This window comes from Phaethon aethereus (assembly GCF_964289735.1).
Source record: "Phaethon aethereus genome assembly, chromosome: 15".
Taxonomy (NCBI): Eukaryota; Metazoa; Chordata; class Aves; order Phaethontiformes; family Phaethontidae; genus Phaethon; species Phaethon aethereus.
In genome coordinates, this window is record NC_138591.1 from 6,816,263 (window position 1) to 6,836,435 (window position 20,173).

Here is a 20,173-nt window from a genome sequence, read left to right on the forward strand (position 1 = left end):
CAATTTACATTAGTGGTCTGACTAATACTTCAGAATAAAAAAAAGTTGACTGCAACAGTTCAAAGAAGGCACCGTGACAACTCTAAGTGGAGCACTATACTTGTTAGGCCTAGTTAAGCAAGTCGTTTAATTGCTCACTTATGGTATGCTTTGATTCCACATACAATCGCTAGATCATATTTGAGAGTTATCACAAGATGATATTTTAGTCAAAGCTGATAATCCTATGTCAGTACTTACTGCTGTATTTTGTTGGCTACATTCTAATCAGATCTTATAAAAGGCTTTAAAAGAACTTTAGCATAATTTTTTAAAACAACTGTCAGATAACAAACTTAACTTGCTTTTACATAAATTTCTTTTCCACATCTCCCTGGGTTAGCAAAATACATCACGAAGAATAGCAAAGTACTGTATACAGAACGGCTATTGCATCTTGTCTTAAATGCAGAAAACCTGCCACTGTAGAAAACAAGCCATAAACTCTTGTCTAGTAAAAAGTTACACACCAATGGAAAAATTCACAGTACCACTACATAAAACACTGTAATTCTTTAAGATGACTACTACCCCCACATTACTTATTGCAGCATATTTCAAGAGAGTGAGTGAACAAAATCAAGCAGTACCAAGCTTTACTGGGATAGTTACAGAACGTACTTTTTCATGAATGACATCTATTTTCTCGCAACTCGTCTTCACACTTTCCCCAGTTAACAGCTCCGATTTCATCCGTGATAACTCTAGTTCTAGCTGTTTAACTTTGGACAAAAGTTGACTATGTTTATCATCATCTCTGACAAAAACAAGGAGTCAATAATTAGGAAAGAGTAGTTTGAATCACTCCATCAAATTCCAAAAGGTGTGAGAACATACTTGTCTAATACAAAATGTTTTCCTAGTTCAGTTATTCACCATGAAGACATTGTGAGCTTGCAGTTCCTTGAAGATGTTATTTAAGGCATACTTAGGATTAATATATTCAAAGCAAAGTAATTTGAAGTTGTGAACAAATCCAGCAGTGATGACTTTAGAACATCACCAGGCTGACAAGTTAATAACTCAAGCATATATAGAATTTGGGTAACTTAAGGTTTCTGGCAAACCAGTCAAACTTTATTTGCATGAGTTTGCCGCTGGTTAGAGCGAGTTTCAGGTTACTTTACTTAAATCAGAGTAACTTCAGAGGGAAGTATCAAGTTGAGCTTAAGTAGCAGGTCACATATGACCAATATGATCAGTGTTCAGTGCATGCTATAGAAAAAACTATGAGCCATCATTCTAAAGCCATTTTAGATTTAGACCTAATTTAAATGTCAATTCAGCAAATACATGTTTCTTTTCCTCTTCGCAATAGGGAAACTACTTAATGAAGTGCTGCCGTTTTTATCCCGGTATTACACAGTACACGAGTGGAAAGTAGTACAGCTGATAAACCAAAAACAGAGACAAAGGTTAGAATTGATGCAATTCAAGGACTTAAATACAAACTCTATCAGAATTGATTACTGTATACTTCAGTAAGCAATTTGTAGGAAAATTCTAATGCATTTGTAATAGGATAAGTCACTCATTCTCCTTCACTATATTAACAGTGCTCTCCAGTAAAAAAAAAAAATGTAGCTGTAGGACTGCTCACACACTGGAAGTGAGCCTTGTTGTATGTATTTCAAAGAAGAACATGTATATTGCCATCAGTTAGCACCAGGATTGAAAAAGCAAAATATATTTGAAAAGTGCTTATACCTCACTGTTTTTGCTTTGGCTATGTCAAGTTCCTTCTGGATGTCCTAAAAAATACAAAAGTTAGTTTTAACAGACAAACACAAGCGACAGAAATAGGATAAAGAATGTTAAATGAAAATGACAGATTTTAGCACCACTGTGCTGGTTTTGGCTGGGATAGAGTTAATTTTCTTCATAGCAGCTAGTACAGGGCTGAGTTTTGGGTTTGTGCTAAAACCAGTGTTAATAATCCAGGGATGTTTCAGTTACTGCTGAGCAGTGCTTACAGAGGGTCAAGGCCTTTTCTGCTCCTCACCCCACCCTACCAGCAAGGAGGCTGGGAGTGCACAAGAAGCTGGGAGGGGACACAGCTGGGACAGCTGACCCCAGCTGACCAAAGGGGTATCCCATACTGTATGGCATCACACTCAGCATATAAACCAGGGGGAAGGAGGAAGGGGGGATGTTCAGAGTGATGGCGTTTGTCTTCCCAAGTAACCATTATGCATGACGGAGCCCTGCTGTCCTGGAGATGGCTGAACACCTGCCTGCCCATGGGAAGTGGTGAATTAAGTCTTTGTTTTGCTTTGCTTGCCTGCGCAGCTTCTGCTTTACCTATTAAACTGTCTTTATCTCAACCCACAAGTTTTCTCACTTTTACCCTTCTGATTCTCTCCCCCATCCCACTAGGGGGGAATGAGTAAGTGTCTGTGTGGGGCTTAGTTATCAGCTGGGATTAAACCACAACAACCACCTGTACAGGACTGCGTCCCCACACTTATGTTTGTGCCTCTGTATAATAAGATTTTATTCCAAATAGAACCTGCCTCACTGGTCAAGTGAATAATTTTTAACCTTTAACTGAAGCCCCCTCCAAGAAAGGGGAGCAAGAACACAAACAAGTTTTGAGATTTAAAGCGCTGTAATAGATAGAGTAAAGCAAACTGGGGTTTGGGATAGCCAACAAAAAGCTTAAGTATTTTATCAACAGATTACAATTAGAGCGAGTTAGCAAAGCTAACTTTCAATACCTTGGATTCAGCAGAGAGTTTTCCAAGAAGGTCTTCCAGTGTCAGGATGCGCAACTCATGTTCTCGATGTAAAGCCAGCAAATCAGTCTTAAAAAAAGAGGGGGTGGGAGCGGAAGTGGCATATTTTCCTTTGGACTACAAATAGCATAATTTGTATTTTCTACAATGCATAATTTGTATTCCATTCAGTGAGTGCTTAAGTGATTTATTCTGCAGGTAGTATGAGAAATTATAGAATCTGTAATAAATATAAAGGCCTGATTCAGCAATAGTAGGAGCTACACACAGTGAAGTTTACCACAAAACCCCTTCTTTGTCACTAGTCCTCCCTACAGTCTTCTTTCTCATTATGAAAACAGGATAAATCCAGCTGCTTTTCAGCAATGTAAGATTCTACTTTAGACTACCTATCTGGAATTAATTCTTTGTCAGCAGTAACAAAGGAGGAACAAATGCCAATGATTACACCCTGGCATTTGCTCTCTCTCAGTTAATTCCATAACAGAAAGAATCCTAAAGTCAAATTGCTAATAATCTGCATTATTAAAACAGACTTTGATCAGTATCAGAAAGCATCAATAACTGACTATCTTACCTTCTCCTCCAGTTTCATATCTTTAAGATGTTGACCCATCACGTTTTTTATTAGCTTCAATGTTTCACTTTTGTCACTCATCTGGGCAACCTGATCTTGAAGATTATGGAGCAGAAGCATCACTTTGCTATATTCTTCATCATGATGATGGCATCTGTCAGACACGAAGGCCATTTGCTTTTCCAGCTCACTTATACGACCAGAATCAAAGATATTTATGGTATCCTAAGATATAAAGATATATTTTTTTAATATATAAAAATCAAGACATTTATTTACATTACCCTTGTGTATCAAGTAGTTATTGCAAAATATTGAAGACATGGGAGTTAAGAAGTCTTAAAAGATATGTAAGTACTTCCCTAGACTGTTCTTCCTTACCTCTGGAGATTGCACAGAGTGAAAAGAATCAGCCTGTGGTTCAGGAAGATGAATAGAGTCATCTATTCTCTGTATCCTGTCAATTCTTGTCCAGTTCAATGAAGGTAATAATGAAATTAAGCCATCAAACCCCCAGAACCATATACCTAGATCAGAAACAAAAAGAGTGTTCAAGAGAATTCTCCCTTAAGATTGCTTATATCTGCAAATCATCTTCTTAAGGACACATGCTACTTTAAGTTTGCAAGGTAGATATCACACAGTGGACACTACTCCAGTCTAAACAGAAGTCAGCATGAGCCAGCTTTAAAATTTTTAAGTCAAGCACTCAAGAATATTAGGGAACATCCATCAGTACCACTCACACAGTTGTAAGGCAGGCAACTTCTGCTTCTATACCTTATATATCCTTAACCTCATACTACTGCTGCTCTGGGACCTAGATCTCATTTACTGATTAAGACAGGCCATGCTCACTGAGGGCAGACGTAAATACTGCTTTTTATCTAAGTGAAAAAATATCTTGCCTTATACCCTACTTACTACACACCACATTGCATAATATCTAATAAAAGTTGGAGGAAACTTAGGTTTCCATGGAAGCCATCTAACATTTCACAACTATTACACTTATTTTTGCAATACCTTAGTAAGAAGTAGCAGCATTTTCTACACAGGGTAACTTCTTTGTTTTTTATTCTCCCTAGTACAAAGGAATCGAATCCCTACTGTAAGTTTCTGAGAAGATTCATCTTCTTCCCAAAATAGCTACAAGTTTTTTAGGACATGCAAAGACATGAAACTCCTTTTCAAAAATGGCCCAGCACTTTCGGTAAATATTTTAAACTGACTTTATTTCAAATTAGACAGCTGACCTAGAATATTGTCAACTAGCCAGTCTAAATAGCAGTACTTTAAGCAACTAAAGCATGGCCTAGAGCAAAGGAAAGATTTAGGATGAGTTAGTAAAAGAACTTAACCACACTTTTATGGAGACAGACAACATCAAAGCAATCAGTAGCAGTGAGCTCATAAAGAACAGGCTTCATATTCCTATGAAAGCATGTAAAGAAAAAAAGGACTTCAGTGCATTTACTCACTCACCCGCTCTCTCTGTCTAAAGAGGTCTACAAAATTAAACCAAGGGTATCTGCAAAGCTCACTGACTTGTCAGTACTTTGAAGTCTTGAATTACTACCCTGTTCACAAATAAACCTGCTCTTTTTTGCTTCTGCATCTTCTTCATAAACTGAAAGTTGAGCTAAAAATGCTATTTTGGAACAGCTGTAATAAGCATACACTGATTTCTATGATAACTGAACAATTCACATACCTAGTAGAAACAGGAGTGGGATAAGAAACAGTAATAGCTTGTAGATCTTTGGAAGGCATCTAGAGAAAGAGAAAAGTTTACAAGAAATTATATATATCACATTTTATTGTTTTATATTATAACTGGGTGAATAATCTGCTCACAAAACATTTTTTTCCAAAGGATACACACCTTCTAAGAAGAAACACCTTGAGCAAAGACATCAGAGTAATGAGTTGATACCACCCAGTTCTAAGCAACCTGAACATGCCAGAAGCTGCCCTCCCTAGAAGACAAAAATTGGTAGTATGAAATATAATTACTGTAGCACACATTCAAAGAAACTAAGCAGAGTGACATGCAATTCTGGCCAAGAATATTTTGCACAGCAGAGAAATGCATGAGTACAAGCAACGCAGGCAGCTTATGAACATCTAGATATCACAAGTATGACAGCATTATAACATCAGCTGCTCAAGAAAAACAAGTCATGCAAAAAGATTAAATGCTCATTTGTTATAATAATGGTATCTTGCCAGAAATTCAGTATTAATGCTTGAATCCAAGTTACCATGCACTGAAGATGTCTGCATGTTTCAAGAAATGCACAGATTAGCAGCATCAGTTTTTCCTAAGAGGAATACCATGATAGGAAGCGACTACCAAACCAAAACACACCCCATTATTCTTGACACCCCATATTCTGTGCTATTCACACACTCATTCCCTCATGAAACAGTCTGGTTAGTCTCCCATTATGGCTGTGAACAGAAATATACCCTCTCATCAAGCACATTTTGGTCAATAAAGAAAGTAGCACAAGCACTTCAAGATACAAAAGCTACAGGATAAGCATAGTTGAATTAATGTAAGCCACATACTGCAGATTCCTAGTTTGTCAAAAGGAACAGGCAATGCACACACACACACATTAGGATAGTAACCTGGAGAAAGAACTGCCAGCCAAAGTAGAGACACCACCTTCTGAGACACAAGCCATCCTGTTGCTCCCACTGTTTGCAACATGTGAAGCATAAAGTAACCTAGATTATAACAAATTAACTCTATGTGGTCACATATATAAGTGAGCTTAAGGTTCTTTTGCAGTACATGCAGTAAAACAGACTCAGTTCCCTGCCCATTACATGTTTTTTAAACCCTACTTTTCAGTAATGGACAAACTTGGTTCTTCACTATGTGAAAGGAGAGCAAGGCACTAGTAAGTATGAAACCAAGTGAAACCTAGAAAATTTAGAAACAGAATTCTCACATATAAACAGAACAATCAACAGCATCTGTGCAGTTAGAACATCACTTTTCCAAAATCAACAGGAAGTTTACATTTTGTAGCATGTTTATCTAACAATGCCATGCTAAGTACAACAGAGAATAGCAAAAAAAGTACTACCTTAAGTTATAAGCATATCATTACTTTAAAAGCATCTTATTTTTCTGAATTATACATCAAGTTTGTTATCGAGGTTCATGTGTAAAAGAGGGAACAACTAAAAATTTTAAATCCTAGGGAAAGAATTAAATAATTATGTATAAGAAATACTGATAAAAAATAGAAAATATTCCCTACTAGAAGTTACAAGCAGTAGATTTTCATTAAATTGAATGTTCCCAAAGATCTTCAGTATGTCAGTTTTGAGTCTCTTAAAAAATCCAAAACCAACAACCAAAAAACCCAACCATCACGCATTATAACAAAATGCTGTAACTTAAAGCCCACTAAAGCCAACAATTACTATATCCAAAACTAGGACTGTTTGTTCTACAGAACAAACTACGTAGTGTACATTTAGAAAAATAATCCTACATTTTAAGATCAGCAGGTGTGTCTGGCTTAATCTGAGGGATTATAGATATACCAACCCAATATTTCGCAAAGCATTTAGGTGACTGAAGTGTCTCAAATAATTTTCCTTTGCTGAATAAAGAGCACTCAATAGATTCTTGATGCTTCTGTCATTCAAGCTAGGGAACGCTTATCTCACAGGGAAGATTCTACCCCTATGTAAGATTCCTGTAAAAATTGACTATGACTAGAACGAAAAATAAAATGTTAAAACCCCTTTATTCAAATAATCTGCATAACAATACCTCATACCTGCTTTCATTAAAGGCAGCTTTTCAACCCATCAAGCGTACAGACTTCTCCAAAGTGCAATAAATTAACAATCTGATTTGTTCCTTCTAAACATACAAAGTGTACTCTATTCCTAAACCTCGTTTTTTCTAATAGGTAAGCAGTCTGCCAAGCTTCTATAAAAGCCAGTATCAGAGCAAGAAGTCAAACAGGAAAGGTATTAAGTACATTAATTTTCTAGACACTTTACACTTCTAATCTACTTTGATAGATGAAGGTAAAAAAAACCCCAAACACAAAACAATATGTATGATTAACATTGTGAGATTTCAAAGCAAATAAAAGCAAAAGAAAAAAGGTCCAAGTCAACCTGCATAAGAAAAGGTGTGCCAAATGGTCCTTGCTACCCTTTTAGCCCATGAGGATTGCATGTGGTCTGTGGTGTATATTTCAAGATGTTTCTTCCCCTTACAGTCATCACCTGTTGGTTGTGGTAACAGTCGATTAATGGGACAAAGCCAGGATCAAATCAAGATTGCTACAAGATAACTTGAACAAGTCTATTTCATAGTATCAGTTATCAAACCAAAAACCACTAAGCAAACTTCAGTGGAATAAAACTTGCTTGGGGAAATACTACAGTACACCAAGCAATCACTGTTCTCCCAAACATTTGCTTTGTAGCTTCCTTCGAGTCATGGGGCATTTCATACTATTATTATAGCAACAACCTGGTGTACAGCCCCAGGCTAAAAGACAACATCAATCATTATACTTACATATTGATTCCTCATTTACACCAAGATGGCTATCTTCTCTGTAAAACTCCTTTACATTCATGCTTCCACAATAGTCCGAGTGAGCTGCAACACATTTAAAAAAAACACATGGAATGTAACTCTCAAGTTCAAAGCCTTTCATATATGCATGTTTTAGCTATCATATATGCAGATTTTAGGTAAACTGGCTTGGTTCACTATTAAAGCCAGGTTACCCACAGGAAACATGAAAAATTATCAAGGAAGAAGCCTACTCTGTGCAATCCTATTTTTTCTTCTTTAAGTAAGCAGGGCCTTTTGGTTCAAAGATCTTTCTGCTTCTTTTCAGATAGGATTTTTTAATGAACTTCGTTAAGTAACAACTCATCAAGTCTTGAGTCCCTACTCCCATCATTCTGTCAAACGGGCCAACTGTTACACCTTTGTGTGTATTTTATCAGAGATCTTAAAAGACTGAGAAGAAAGCATTAGCAAGTTAAGGCACTGAGGCACAAAGAATGTGAGAGCAAAGTTTTCTTCACGCACAAAAATCAGTTACCTTCTGTCTACGGCAATTTAACTTCACTTGTAGAGCATGTATTATAGAAGAGAAAGCACCAACAGAAGAATTGAACATTTTCATGGAAAACAAGATGTGCTTTAGAGCAGTGCACAGTGATGATGGCAACTTTAGTTTTGCAAGACAATGAATCAAGCTTTAAGTGCACAGTGGGCTTAAGGGTAACAAGATAGTCCAAACCTAAGGACATTGAAAAGTTGGGATTTGACAGGATCACACCAAACAGTTTAAAAAAATATCAACTGAAGTTTCTCAATTTAACCATTGCCTTCTATCACCTCCTAGTAAAAATCAACATGTGAATCTTAACTGTAACACAGATCTCACATACGTGAATCCTGATACTTCCAAAACAGAAAGTATGAAAAGGATAGTACATCTGAGATAAGTAAATACTAGTAATAAAGAAGGAAGAAGGACAGGAGCCAGGCAAAAGACTATTAAAAAGAACACCACAGTGCCAAAAGATGAAGTCCATAAGAAAAAAAAACCCAACACACACACTCCGGCTTTGTGTGGAGACCAAGGAAGACAACTGAAGAGGTACCTTTAAATTCATAACCCAGCTTCAGCAAAACCATTTGAAATAGTTGCACTAATAGTGATGCAAAAGATGCTGCAGCATGTTTGACCAATCGCAGAATCTTACTCATGTAGAAATAGGTTCCTCCTATTGAAAAAAAACAGTTTGAATACACGTTATTCACCTACATAAAGATGTACTTATATTCTCTCTTGACGGTTAGCTTGTGGAAGAGTGAGGACAAAGCATGGAAAGCCTTTCTTTAGCTAGTAGTACGAACTTAAGCAAGCGTGGTTTGAAAAGTCTGGCTGCATTAGATATGACAGCAAAGCTTTTGTAAGAACTACACATCCTAGGGAAAACACCTTCAAGATAGAATGTACGGCTTCAGCAAGAATACATTTTCTCAGTGAGAATTAAGAACTCTAAGCAGTAATGAATTCCTTGCTTCCAGAACTCAAGATTTCTCGACGATGTGAGCTGTTCATACTGATTTTGTGGGTCACAGCTCCAAAGAGACAAGCTACATCCTTATTTTGGATTTGCAACGGTGAGGACTTCCCAATTTCTCTGCTTTTACACTGGAAGAAGTTACTGCAGTGGTCTGTCTTAAGTGCTAGAGGCACACACTTATTCAGAGCCACAGGAAGAAAGCCGCAGTCCACCATACTGCTGGTTTCTTAGAATCAGTCACATTCCAAAAACTTGCCATGACTGTGTGCCCCATCCTCCCCAAGTTTAACCCAAACTACTGGATTAAAGTTCAAAGGAATGTACAAAGATGAGTTCCTTGTAAAGTTCTCCTGTGTGAATACAAACTCCGGAAAACAGAAAACAGTTTTCATGCAGTGTCACTTTTAGTTCAATATGCTAAGCCAACAGAATTCCTACCTGTGCTACACGTTTACCAAAAAGCATTTGGTAAATGTTTCCCTCAAAGCATTTAAAGTCACACATTGTAGTTCAAACAAACTGACTTCTTGCTACTGAAAACATACTTCATTCATGAATAACATACCTACAGAATCCCAAAATGGATTCTTTCTAATTCAAGGCCACTCAGGAAACAACTTCTTTGTGGTAACTGACAATCAAGAAATTCAAGATGCTATGCAAGAGACAGGCAGACACAGCAGATAATTATCCTCAGAATGGAGATTGCCTTGGAAAGCTGGAACCTTAATTGCAGCAGATTCGTTTGTCTTCGACCTTTAGGAATGTAGTCACTAGGAAGTCTATTTGGAATCAGTTTTTCCCTTTTGGAGTTAAATTTTTCAGGCAGTTGAGGTTTGGCTTCTAAAAACACTCTAATAAGCTGCCAGGTTAAATAAGGAGAAAAAAACCCAAAACTACGAAGCAGAAAGTAGGAAGGTATCTCTCAGATTTCTTAGATAACAGAAGCACTGCAAAGTAACAATTCTGTTCAATCTTCAAAGTTCAAATCATGTAAGAAACAAAATAACTGGAATGCATAGGAAAAGTTTCTGTCTGAAAATCCTGACCAAAAACCTCATAAGCAGACACATATAGAGGTGATACCAGGTGAGAAGACTCCTACGACCATTGCTGGTTGGAACAGCCCACTGTGTTCCAAATGAGTTTGGAAATATAATTTGTTAAGATACCACGGCATTTTCATTTTGAAATTGTTTCATTCCTACTCAGCATGAAAAAAAAAAAAAGTTGATAGTTATATATCAGAAGCTCACAAATACATGAAGTTTCAACTGATACAGAAAAAGGTATTTCATGTAAGCTGATCTCTAGAATTTAGTTATTGGTAAATTTAGAAGGGTAGTAAAAGTGCTTAAATAACACTACATAGAAAAATGCATCAACTGTATACCATGCTGCTATCCAGATAAGACACAAGAGAAAGTAACTTACTAGATGCATGTTTCTGGCTCTTATCCCTGGAGTAAATTCTGGAAGATGGCACATGAGAAGCCGAGTATGCTGTAAGAACCTCCTTCCGTTCAGAAAGCATGCTGCAGTCACTGCAAGTGTAGCCATTGATCATTGTGTTCTGCGCTTCTGCTGTTGCTATATCGCCATTTCCCTGCATCAGCGTAGTATCACTACCTAGCAAACCAGAAGTAAAACATTCAGTGCATTGACATCAGTATTGCCATCACTAGTTACCATTAAATAGAATGCATGTGGAAGGAAAAGGGAAGTGTAGTTACCTTTAGGGTCGCCTTCATCATCAAGACCTTGACAGGAAAAAAAAAAAAAATTAACAGATTTGGTCCCAAATATAAGGAATTCCCATAATCAACCACACTATCTGACAAGAACTCAAATTAGAAGTCCCACTAATTTTAAGACTGCAAAGAAAAGTCACTTTATGATTAGTATTTAACGTATTTTGCAGTCTACCATAGGAATAGATCAGATATTAATGTCGTAACAGTTAGTGAAAAGCATTCTATCATGGAAGCAGCAGACAAAATCATGAGTGACAACTACACCTTTTCTTAGCTCCCATGTGACTTTAAAGCAGCTAATTACAAGCTTACACTGTTTCTGTTGCTTGGTAACTACTTTGGTACTACTGTATTTTAAGATCCTGTTTTAAAAGCCAGGTAATCTAAAGTTTAGAACGCATTCTACTAAGATTGAAACAATTCTTTACATTAGGACTCTGGGATACAAGCATACTAACTAGAGACAAGGAGTCTGAATTGGTAGATATAAGAAGTTGTTGATCTTCTACTCAACACTTTATGTACACAACACTTTATGTAGACAACTCCAAAATTTTCCTCTTCAATGAAAAAAGTAGGTTCCAGAAAAGCACACTTGTATATACTTGCAAAACCAAACCAGCCAGCCACATACAAAAACCCTCTCAGGAAATCTTGAAGTGCCACTACTTTGAAACTTTCAGATTAAGGTATGTTAAGTTGAAACACATTTCTGTCTATAAACAAACAGGAAATGCTTTTCCTTTGGGTTTTCAAGGACAAGTTACATGTTTACGATTCTTTAAATACAGTACCCTATGCACATTTTGAAGAACGTAATGATAAGAGATAATTACATCTATACAATCTATGGCCTTGCATCACAAAATTACATGTGTTTGTCTGGCATATTGTGCATGTCTGTACAACATGACCTGATGTCGACTACAGCAGTAAATCAAGTTTACATACTGGACTGAATTTCCAGTAGGCCTCTTATTCAGCAGACATCTACAGCAAGAGTTTAAGTATATGCACACATTTGGGGGCAGGATGGAAAAATGGGTGAGGAAAATGAGGCAGGAATGTGAACATATGTTTATACACACCAAGCCATAAGCAGTTTTCACAGTTTGATACAAGCCATAGCAATCATTGCCTACCCCAGAAATGATCAACTTCTGTCTGCTCTCGAATCAAAGATTCATCCAATACAGTGGATACCATTGATGCATCACTGGCATGGCTATTGAAACTGCTTTGGCTAAAAATGGAAGAGCTGGATAGATTTTTCCTTGGCGTGTGTCTTACGCTGTCAGATTGTTTATTCATACTTCTGCGTTGCTTCACCGTCCTAGGAAACAAAGCAAAGACAAATAAGACATAGCACTAAAGATATAAATTTCTCTGTGTCTCTCATTTTAAATGAAAAAAAGCCAAAAAAAACCCCAACAAAACAGTCAAGGTATTTTAACACTAACATGATAAGAGAGCTCAAATCACATTTGAAATAAAATCCTCACATTCAAGCACCTATACTTTTGCAAAGACTTCATTGCAAACCACACACTCAACATAATTTTCAAGTATGGCAGTAAACACTGAGAACAAATAATAAAATAGTAGGTAACCTATGTTTGTACTGTCATATTCAAACAGGAAGTCTCAAGACTCCAATCAATAAATTAATTTGCGATGATAAAAAAAATGCTTACTTAGAAGACTGATCTCTGAAGGACATGTTTCTGGCATAAGAGGTGTCATGAAGGATATCATTTTGTGCATCATCTGATTTAAGTCCTGCAGCAGCTAACCGTAAACTACGCCGTGACATTCTTGGCGAATCAAATACTGGATCTATTTTGTTTTCAGTCTCAAAATCCAAAGCAGATGAAGAATAACTTGAACTGCAGCAAAACAAGAACAGCAAAGTTACCACAGTTTAAGAGAAAACTCCCCTAGTAACAAACATGCCCTTCAAGCTAGTCTAAGTTTCCATTACAAGCTGTTTATACGGGGTTATGGAGCAATTCCCACAAGATATGCCATGCAACCCAAATAACGTAGAAGTATGTAGATATTAAAGATTCTCTTAAGCAATTCATATTACAAGCTTAATAACTGAAAGCAAATCAATTGAAAAGATATACAAATACAGTTAGAAAGAAACAACCACCATGGAAACCATGTTTGAAGGTGAGCCAGAGCAAGCATTCGTTTTACAGCCTCAGACACATAGTTCTTTCGCGACCAATTTCAGAGAGGAAGCCGTCCATGACTGTTTCTTCACCACACCTAGCAGCAAATTAAAAATTATGATGCATTCTACGTTGCAAGGTAAAGAGTCATTTATAGTCAAAGTTGGGGTTTTGTTTGCTTGTTTGTTTGCCAATTCCTTGTTTTGAGAACCAAAGATCCATATGCCACATTACTCTGAACTTCCATCTCCCAACAAGTAGGAACCTCCCTCCCTTAGGATACTTAGCAAGACTTCCCTACTTCAGCTACTTTAGTTTAACTACCATTACTCAAAAAAAAGTGGTTTAAAAATATTTCTTGTACATTATTTTAATATATTTATTATTTTTAAATATTTAATACCAATCATTAGAAATATTTAACTCTGAACAAATTTAAAAATGTTTAGAGTCTTTCATCTGTTTTTCTCAGTGTTACCCTACAGAGGCAAGTTTACATGTAGACAAGCTTCACATCATTACCCCAGGAACTCTACTCCGCACTTTTACACTTGATTCTCTCAGAGCCTCCATGAAAACAACGCAGCAACACAAGGCAAACAGATTAAACAGAATAATTTCAGGAGGAAATACATTTACTAAAATGGAAGTTTAGATTAAAGCAGAATACTCCTACGTGCAATCAAAGGAAACATTCAGTTACGTAGTTGAGCAGAGCTTGTTGTTACAGGGTATGGCACTAGGAGGCCAGGTTCTAGAACCATTCATCACTGTGACCCAAAGTATCTATGTGCTAAGTGCGCTAGGCGAGCTTTCTTACAGAGTCTGTACCCTCTTGGGCCAAAGGGATATAGAGAGCCATAAAGCAGTTACTTCAATATTCCTGGATTTTTTTTTTTTTTTTTTGAAGAGCTGAGCAAGGTATTGTTAATGAAAACAGCTCCTTCTCCTTAAAATCCCAAACAAAACCAAGCAAATTAGGTCTGAATGAATTAGATTCTACTGTGCAATCTGTATTTGAAATGGAAGCTTTCTCTTTAAAAAAAAAAAAACAAACATATAAATAGCTACTGTAAAGTGTATTTGTGCAAAAACAATTTAATGGAAATAATTTTTCTTACACAATCATTAAAGACCCCAGAACATTACAAAGCAATAATGAAATGCATTGCAGAATCATAGAATCATTTAGGTTGGAAAAGACCTTTAAGATCATTGAGTCCAACCATTAACCTAACACTGGCAAGTCCACCACTAAACCATGTCCCTAAGCACCACATCTACATGTCTTTTAAATACCCCCAGCAATGGTGACTCAACCACCACCCTGGGCAGCCTGTTCCAATGTTTGACGACTCTCTCAGTGAAGAAGTTTTTCCTAACATCCAATCTAAACTTCCCCTGGCGCAACTTGAAGCAGTTTCCTCTTTCCTATCACTTGTTACTTGGGAGAAGAGACTGACACCCACCTCGCTACAACCTCCTTCCAGGTAGTTGTAGAGAGCGGTAAGGTCCCCTGAGCCTCCTTGTATTACTTTGGCATACAAGTGAGTTGACATCAGAAGGCCTAGTAGCTACACTTCAGCAGTGATTTAACTCTGACAAGGTGGGTGCTTTAGAAATTAGTTTCTTGATTGCTCCACAATGCAAAGTAAAGCACCTGAGGTGGGACTGTGTCAGAGCACATGAACAGCATTTCCTTCAGCTAAAAAAAAACTAGCCCAGACAATGAATATAGTTGCTCCAGCAGAAAATGGGTGATCCCTACAGGGCCAAACCAGAGCTTGTCCAAAATAACTTCTTCAATCGCCCAGAGGTGCATGAATTTGATGGCAGGTCTTCAGCACCACCTGCTTGACCTTATTGGTCTGCCCTAATTCTGCCACATGCAGTGCAACCTTGTGCAAGGCAGAGGTCTAAGCACAGCTTAAGACAAACCCAGAATACAATACATTACTATATACACTACACTTATTAATCCTTGTTTACATTCTGGTGGGAGGGGGAGAGGAAATAAGACAAGAGCCTCCTCACGTGCAAACATATTTAGTGTACATTTTATTAGGTACAAAAGGATATAATTTCTAGTTTTCAAAAATGTTGTTTAGACAGCTTGCTTTCAGACAGATGTGAAGTGAGAATACGGGTAAATACGGCTCTTTCTGTTGTTCATTCTTAAAGGGTCAGAGCCACAGTGGTTTACTACTGAGTCCCTCCCTAAACAGTTGCTTCAGAACTCAGTTTTGCTATTTACGCTTGCCACTATGCATTTGCTTTTCCTCATCTTCACCCCATGTTTCTTACAGATACTCAATTCACAAGAACACAAAGTACACAGGACAAGCTGACAGCTGTGACCAGCCACAATTTGTTTCTGTTTATGAACACTTGCTGTTACTAAGTATCTCAAGGAACATTTATATCAATTTGGGTTGAATACAGTTTGGAATTTAAAAAAGGTATCTTTTCCTCTTTAAATGAAAAGAGAGCTTCTCTCTTGCTTATGCAGGGTAGTAATTCTCTTCACACTAAAAGTGAAGAGAATTATCTAGATACTGTCATTCTGACAGAGGACAGAAGTCTCCTAACTTGCCATCTCACTTTCCACGCTTTGGAATGCAGCCTTTTTTCTTCTACAGAAAAGATGACAGTAAACAAAAAACCCCTTGCCTTTCCTTTCACAGGACAGAAATGAACCTGTATATTGATGGTACTCCCATCCAATATGTATGGCTAGCAAAAAAACATATTAAAGGCGGGTTGCAATTAGCCTACACACATACATAACCTACACAAACAGTGCAGATTCTGGTTCCTTTCCCAACAAGTAGTTCCCACGGCTGCTGGCAGTTCTGCCAACTGTGTCTAGCCTGATACTTCCAGCTTCTTAGCTATCACCTTGGTACCTCCTTCCCATGAGCTTCTACTGAATAAGAATTCTAGACTTCAGTGGGTTAATTTTCAAGTTTATTTATAAGTGGAATGAGAATAAGGTCTGCCAATTTTAGCACACCTATAGCTTTGTCTGGAAGACCTTAAGGGTCATTTATTTTATACATATTCCTTTAATGAAATGGGCAGTGATATTCTTGAGTATTCAAGATAATAATAGATAAAAGCAATACACCTAGAGAACTACAGCTAAACAGATGTCTTCTAACATGGACGCAGGCATATAATCAGTATATGAATATTTGTATGCTTTCTGACCAGGGCATTGCTTATATTAACTGACCAAGGACAGTACTTTGAGTTGTTTAGCTATTGCTTCAGTCAGTCCCAGAACACAAGTAAAAAACCAACAAAGGACTTTATTCAACTATTTTGCAGAAAGTTACATTCTGATTTAATGCTTTCACACAGAAAAATATAAAACCAAATTCTTACCAACTTAATCCGTATTTGTGAAGAAAAAGCAGTGTTAAAGTACCCAAATTGACAGAAACACCACAACTCAAAAGACGATGGTGACTAAAGGAAAGATCAGCCTGAAGAGGGGGGTGTAAATTACATGCTCACAAGTGGGTGAGATTCACAAGTTTGACTTGCATTTTGAGGAAGATAAAGGTTATTTAGCTGTATCAGTTTAATGCTTTTCTGATTTGGGCTGGAGGAGTACAAGCACAAAGCTGAAGCACTACAAACGGTTATGAACACACAGTGATCCCAGTGAGTATTAATATACATTCTATTAATAGGTCATAAGCAAATCTATTAATATAGCTTTGTGGTATCTCACTTCACTGTACTTCCTGCAGTACTATGTGCACAAGCCAATTTCTTTAAAGAAATTCACAGGCAGATTTTGTAAAAGATTGAGTTGTCGAAGGCAGAACAAGCCAGATCAGAATATAAGCAAAACAAATAGAAGTGGGAGGGAGAGGAGTATACTTCAGCATGAAAATATTTTTTTATATATAGAGAGATAAATATATATATATTTATATTTAACAATTCTGCCTAACTCATCCTTTCCTCAGATTCTTCAAATATTGCTTGACCTAAGGTAGGAGGAACTACATCAGTAATACATGGCATTCCGCACAGATTCAGCAAGCAGACACACAGAAAGTCTGCTCAAAAAGACCATACTACATTCTTGACACTCTGAATGCAGGCAATGTACCAAGTAGCTTTCCCCTATTATTTGAATATTTGGGGCTTCACAGAATTTTTCAAGGGGAAACTTTAAAGAAAGTGCTTGCTAATCCTTCCTTTCTACACAAGGAAGGATCACAATGAATTAGATTTCAACCTTGTTCAGCTATACTTGCCTTCATTAAGTCAGTTATTAAACTTCAGCTTATCCAGCTCTACCCATTCCTGAACACCTAAATATAACATAGTTTAACACAGCAAAATGGGAGGCTTCAAGACATGTAACCCTCCCCTACTACAAAGGCCTCTTCACAAGTTCTCAGTTTTGCAAAACAACAATCTTCATTTATGTAGGAAGTCAAACGCTCCAGTTGTCTTCTAAACAAAACCCACCAAAGTCATAATGAACTATTTCAAATAGGATTTATCATTCTGTATCTTTCTTTCCTGGCAGGTTAATCTTTGCTCCCGTGTTATTCCTTGTTTGCTTCAGTTAGAAACAACAGTCATACCTGACAGATTAGTTTACGCAAGCCATTGACATTTACTTTGCTAGTACTCTTGAAAATACACATAATAATAAAAAAAAAGAAAATAAATCTTAATTTCTTAAGTTAATACTAAGACCTACGTATTCCCTCGTTTGCGAGAAAGATTAGTTGCTGTGGAAAAGATTGTACAGTAGAATATACTAGTATCATTTCAGACAAATATAACTAAGGAAATCAAATTAGGCGACAATTTCACAGCTTGTTTTAAGAAAGTTATGCTCACAGAGACATAAAAAAAATCACTGTCTAAACAACCTGAAGAATAAGTCTGCTTTCATTGCTCACAACAGGGAAAGTTATCCTCTGTAAAAGGGTTAAAGTATTTCAGCCAGTCTAAGGTACTTTTGCAATGCAGAGCTATCCAAAACCACTTATTAATGTAATAGTGAATCTGCTTGCTGATATAAGGCTCATAAATCATCTTTCATTGTCCCGCATGCCTTTTCTTGGAATTAGTAAACCCACTTGTATTTAACCAACTTTCTACCATTGTTTTTCTAAAATTTCAGGAATAATTGTAATTTCATTGATGCAACGTAAAACACATCCTGTTTTGCAACACTACTGATATCACACTATAGCTAAAAAACCCATGATCCCCCAAAACTGATGATGCTACAATTTTAGAGTATACAAAAGCAAGAATATTAAGTTTCTGATCTCTTAATTCTACATTTTGCCAACTTCTGTTTTATTGGCAAGTAGCCAAGTACTCTCCAACCTAAATATCATATTTTAATATACATTAAACACATAATAATGATTTACAGGGACAGAATAGAAAAACCATCTCATACTGCATCCTAACAAACAATTTTTTTTTTTTAACTTAAAATTAGCTAAATCAACAACTCAGGCTCACTGATGTAGACTTGCTTCAAAATACATCTACTAACTCAGTAACAGGAAAAGCTAGATAGATTAAATCAGCAGCCACAATCTGCTCTATTAATATTAAAAAAAAAACCCTCAAATGGACATCACAAGATTTATTTTGAATACATAATACAAGAACTAGCAAGCACACTACACAGTTATTTTCTAGAAAACTGAAGTCATTCAAGAAAAACAGTGTAACAATGGTCAGTTTAATAAAAAGATGCAAGAAAAACCAAGTTCATTAGAATACAGATTTTACATTCACACAGCAAGCAGTTTTGCTAAAAAAAAAAAAAAAAAAGCAATCAATATGTGACTTCCAGGCAAGTTCCACAGAAGCACCAATGAGTGCATATCTATCAGTGTTTTAAAGTGAAAATGGTGCCAACTCGCAAAAGAAAACACACAGAGAAGTTACAAGACATACACGAAAACATCTAAGAATTTTGATGACATATTTGTAGAAATAAAAGCGCAATTGTAACTAGGCGGAGACTAGTTATTCATAGCAACTAATAAACACTGCATCATTACCTTAGTCATTGTCCTGTTAGTTCGACACGTATTCTTTCCTCCATTTAGGACACAGCAGTTGTTTTTAAAACAGACTAGAAAGTCATGCTTCTTCAAAGAAGTCAGCTACTTACCATGAAAGCTGAACTCTCCAGAATTAACAACATTCAGAGAACATACAGTTTCTCTACAAGAAGAAAAGAGTTCTCACCTGAGTGCATATGTATAGCCAGTGTTCTCTGGCAGAAATTGGGGAGGAGTGTACGTGTGTAGACGTGAAAAGTCCATGTTGACTGTTTCAAATCATACTGTAAAAGGTGAAAATAAAGTAATGCAATGACTTAAAGTTACATAAAGTCAATGTAAAGCCCTTGCATTGTTCAGCCTGTGTTATGAAGTATTGAAATAAAAAAAGCTAGTCACCAGAAATACAGAGGTCTCAGTATTTTAGCAGTATTGCTGCTAGTGCTAGATATCCCTGTATGAAGCTCAGTGTATTTCAGACGACTTTCATTATGATACTCTATTTTCAGCAAATTCTGAGTGTTCTGGAACACGACTGTAATGAGCCAAGCTCTTATCACAACTATACTACACTTCCACAGGAACCAAGTTATGCTAGCATCCCCAAAAGCTAAGCATAAAAATTTTTAAAAACACCAGCCATGCTTTCAGTGAGTTTTGCTTTGAAAGCCCATTGAGCAAAGCACTCTGGTCTGTGCAGCAACAAAGCGTAACACAGATGAAACCC

General features: G+C 36.8%; 1 protein-coding gene across 1 annotated transcript in view; it reads right to left on the minus strand.

The window, feature by feature from the left end:
* Window positions 1–19,719, minus strand: part of SUN1 (Sad1 and UNC84 domain containing 1) — a 24,187-nt gene extending 4,468 nt beyond the window's left edge. The window contains exons 1-16 of the mRNA XM_082006532.1: window positions 19,634–19,719; window positions 12,899–13,090; window positions 12,347–12,537; window positions 11,184–11,210; window positions 10,885–11,079; window positions 9,022–9,144; window positions 7,916–7,999; window positions 7,507–7,617; window positions 5,989–6,087; window positions 5,237–5,330; window positions 5,066–5,124; window positions 3,733–3,878; window positions 3,352–3,576; window positions 2,757–2,843; window positions 1,747–1,790; window positions 661–796 (exon numbers count right to left, since the gene is read on the minus strand). Of these exons, the coding sequence (XP_081862658.1) occupies window positions 661–796; window positions 1,747–1,790; window positions 2,757–2,843; window positions 3,352–3,576; window positions 3,733–3,878; window positions 5,066–5,124; window positions 5,237–5,330; window positions 5,989–6,087; window positions 7,507–7,617; window positions 7,916–7,999; window positions 9,022–9,144; window positions 10,885–11,079; window positions 11,184–11,210; window positions 12,347–12,537; window positions 12,899–13,090; window positions 19,634–19,710 (1,890 nt within the window). The 5' untranslated portion in view covers window positions 19,711–19,719. The remainder of the gene's footprint in view (window positions 1–660; window positions 797–1,746; window positions 1,791–2,756; window positions 2,844–3,351; window positions 3,577–3,732; window positions 3,879–5,065; window positions 5,125–5,236; window positions 5,331–5,988; window positions 6,088–7,506; window positions 7,618–7,915; window positions 8,000–9,021; window positions 9,145–10,884; window positions 11,080–11,183; window positions 11,211–12,346; window positions 12,538–12,898; window positions 13,091–19,633) is intronic.
* Between the last annotated feature and the right edge of the window lie 454 nt (window positions 19,720–20,173).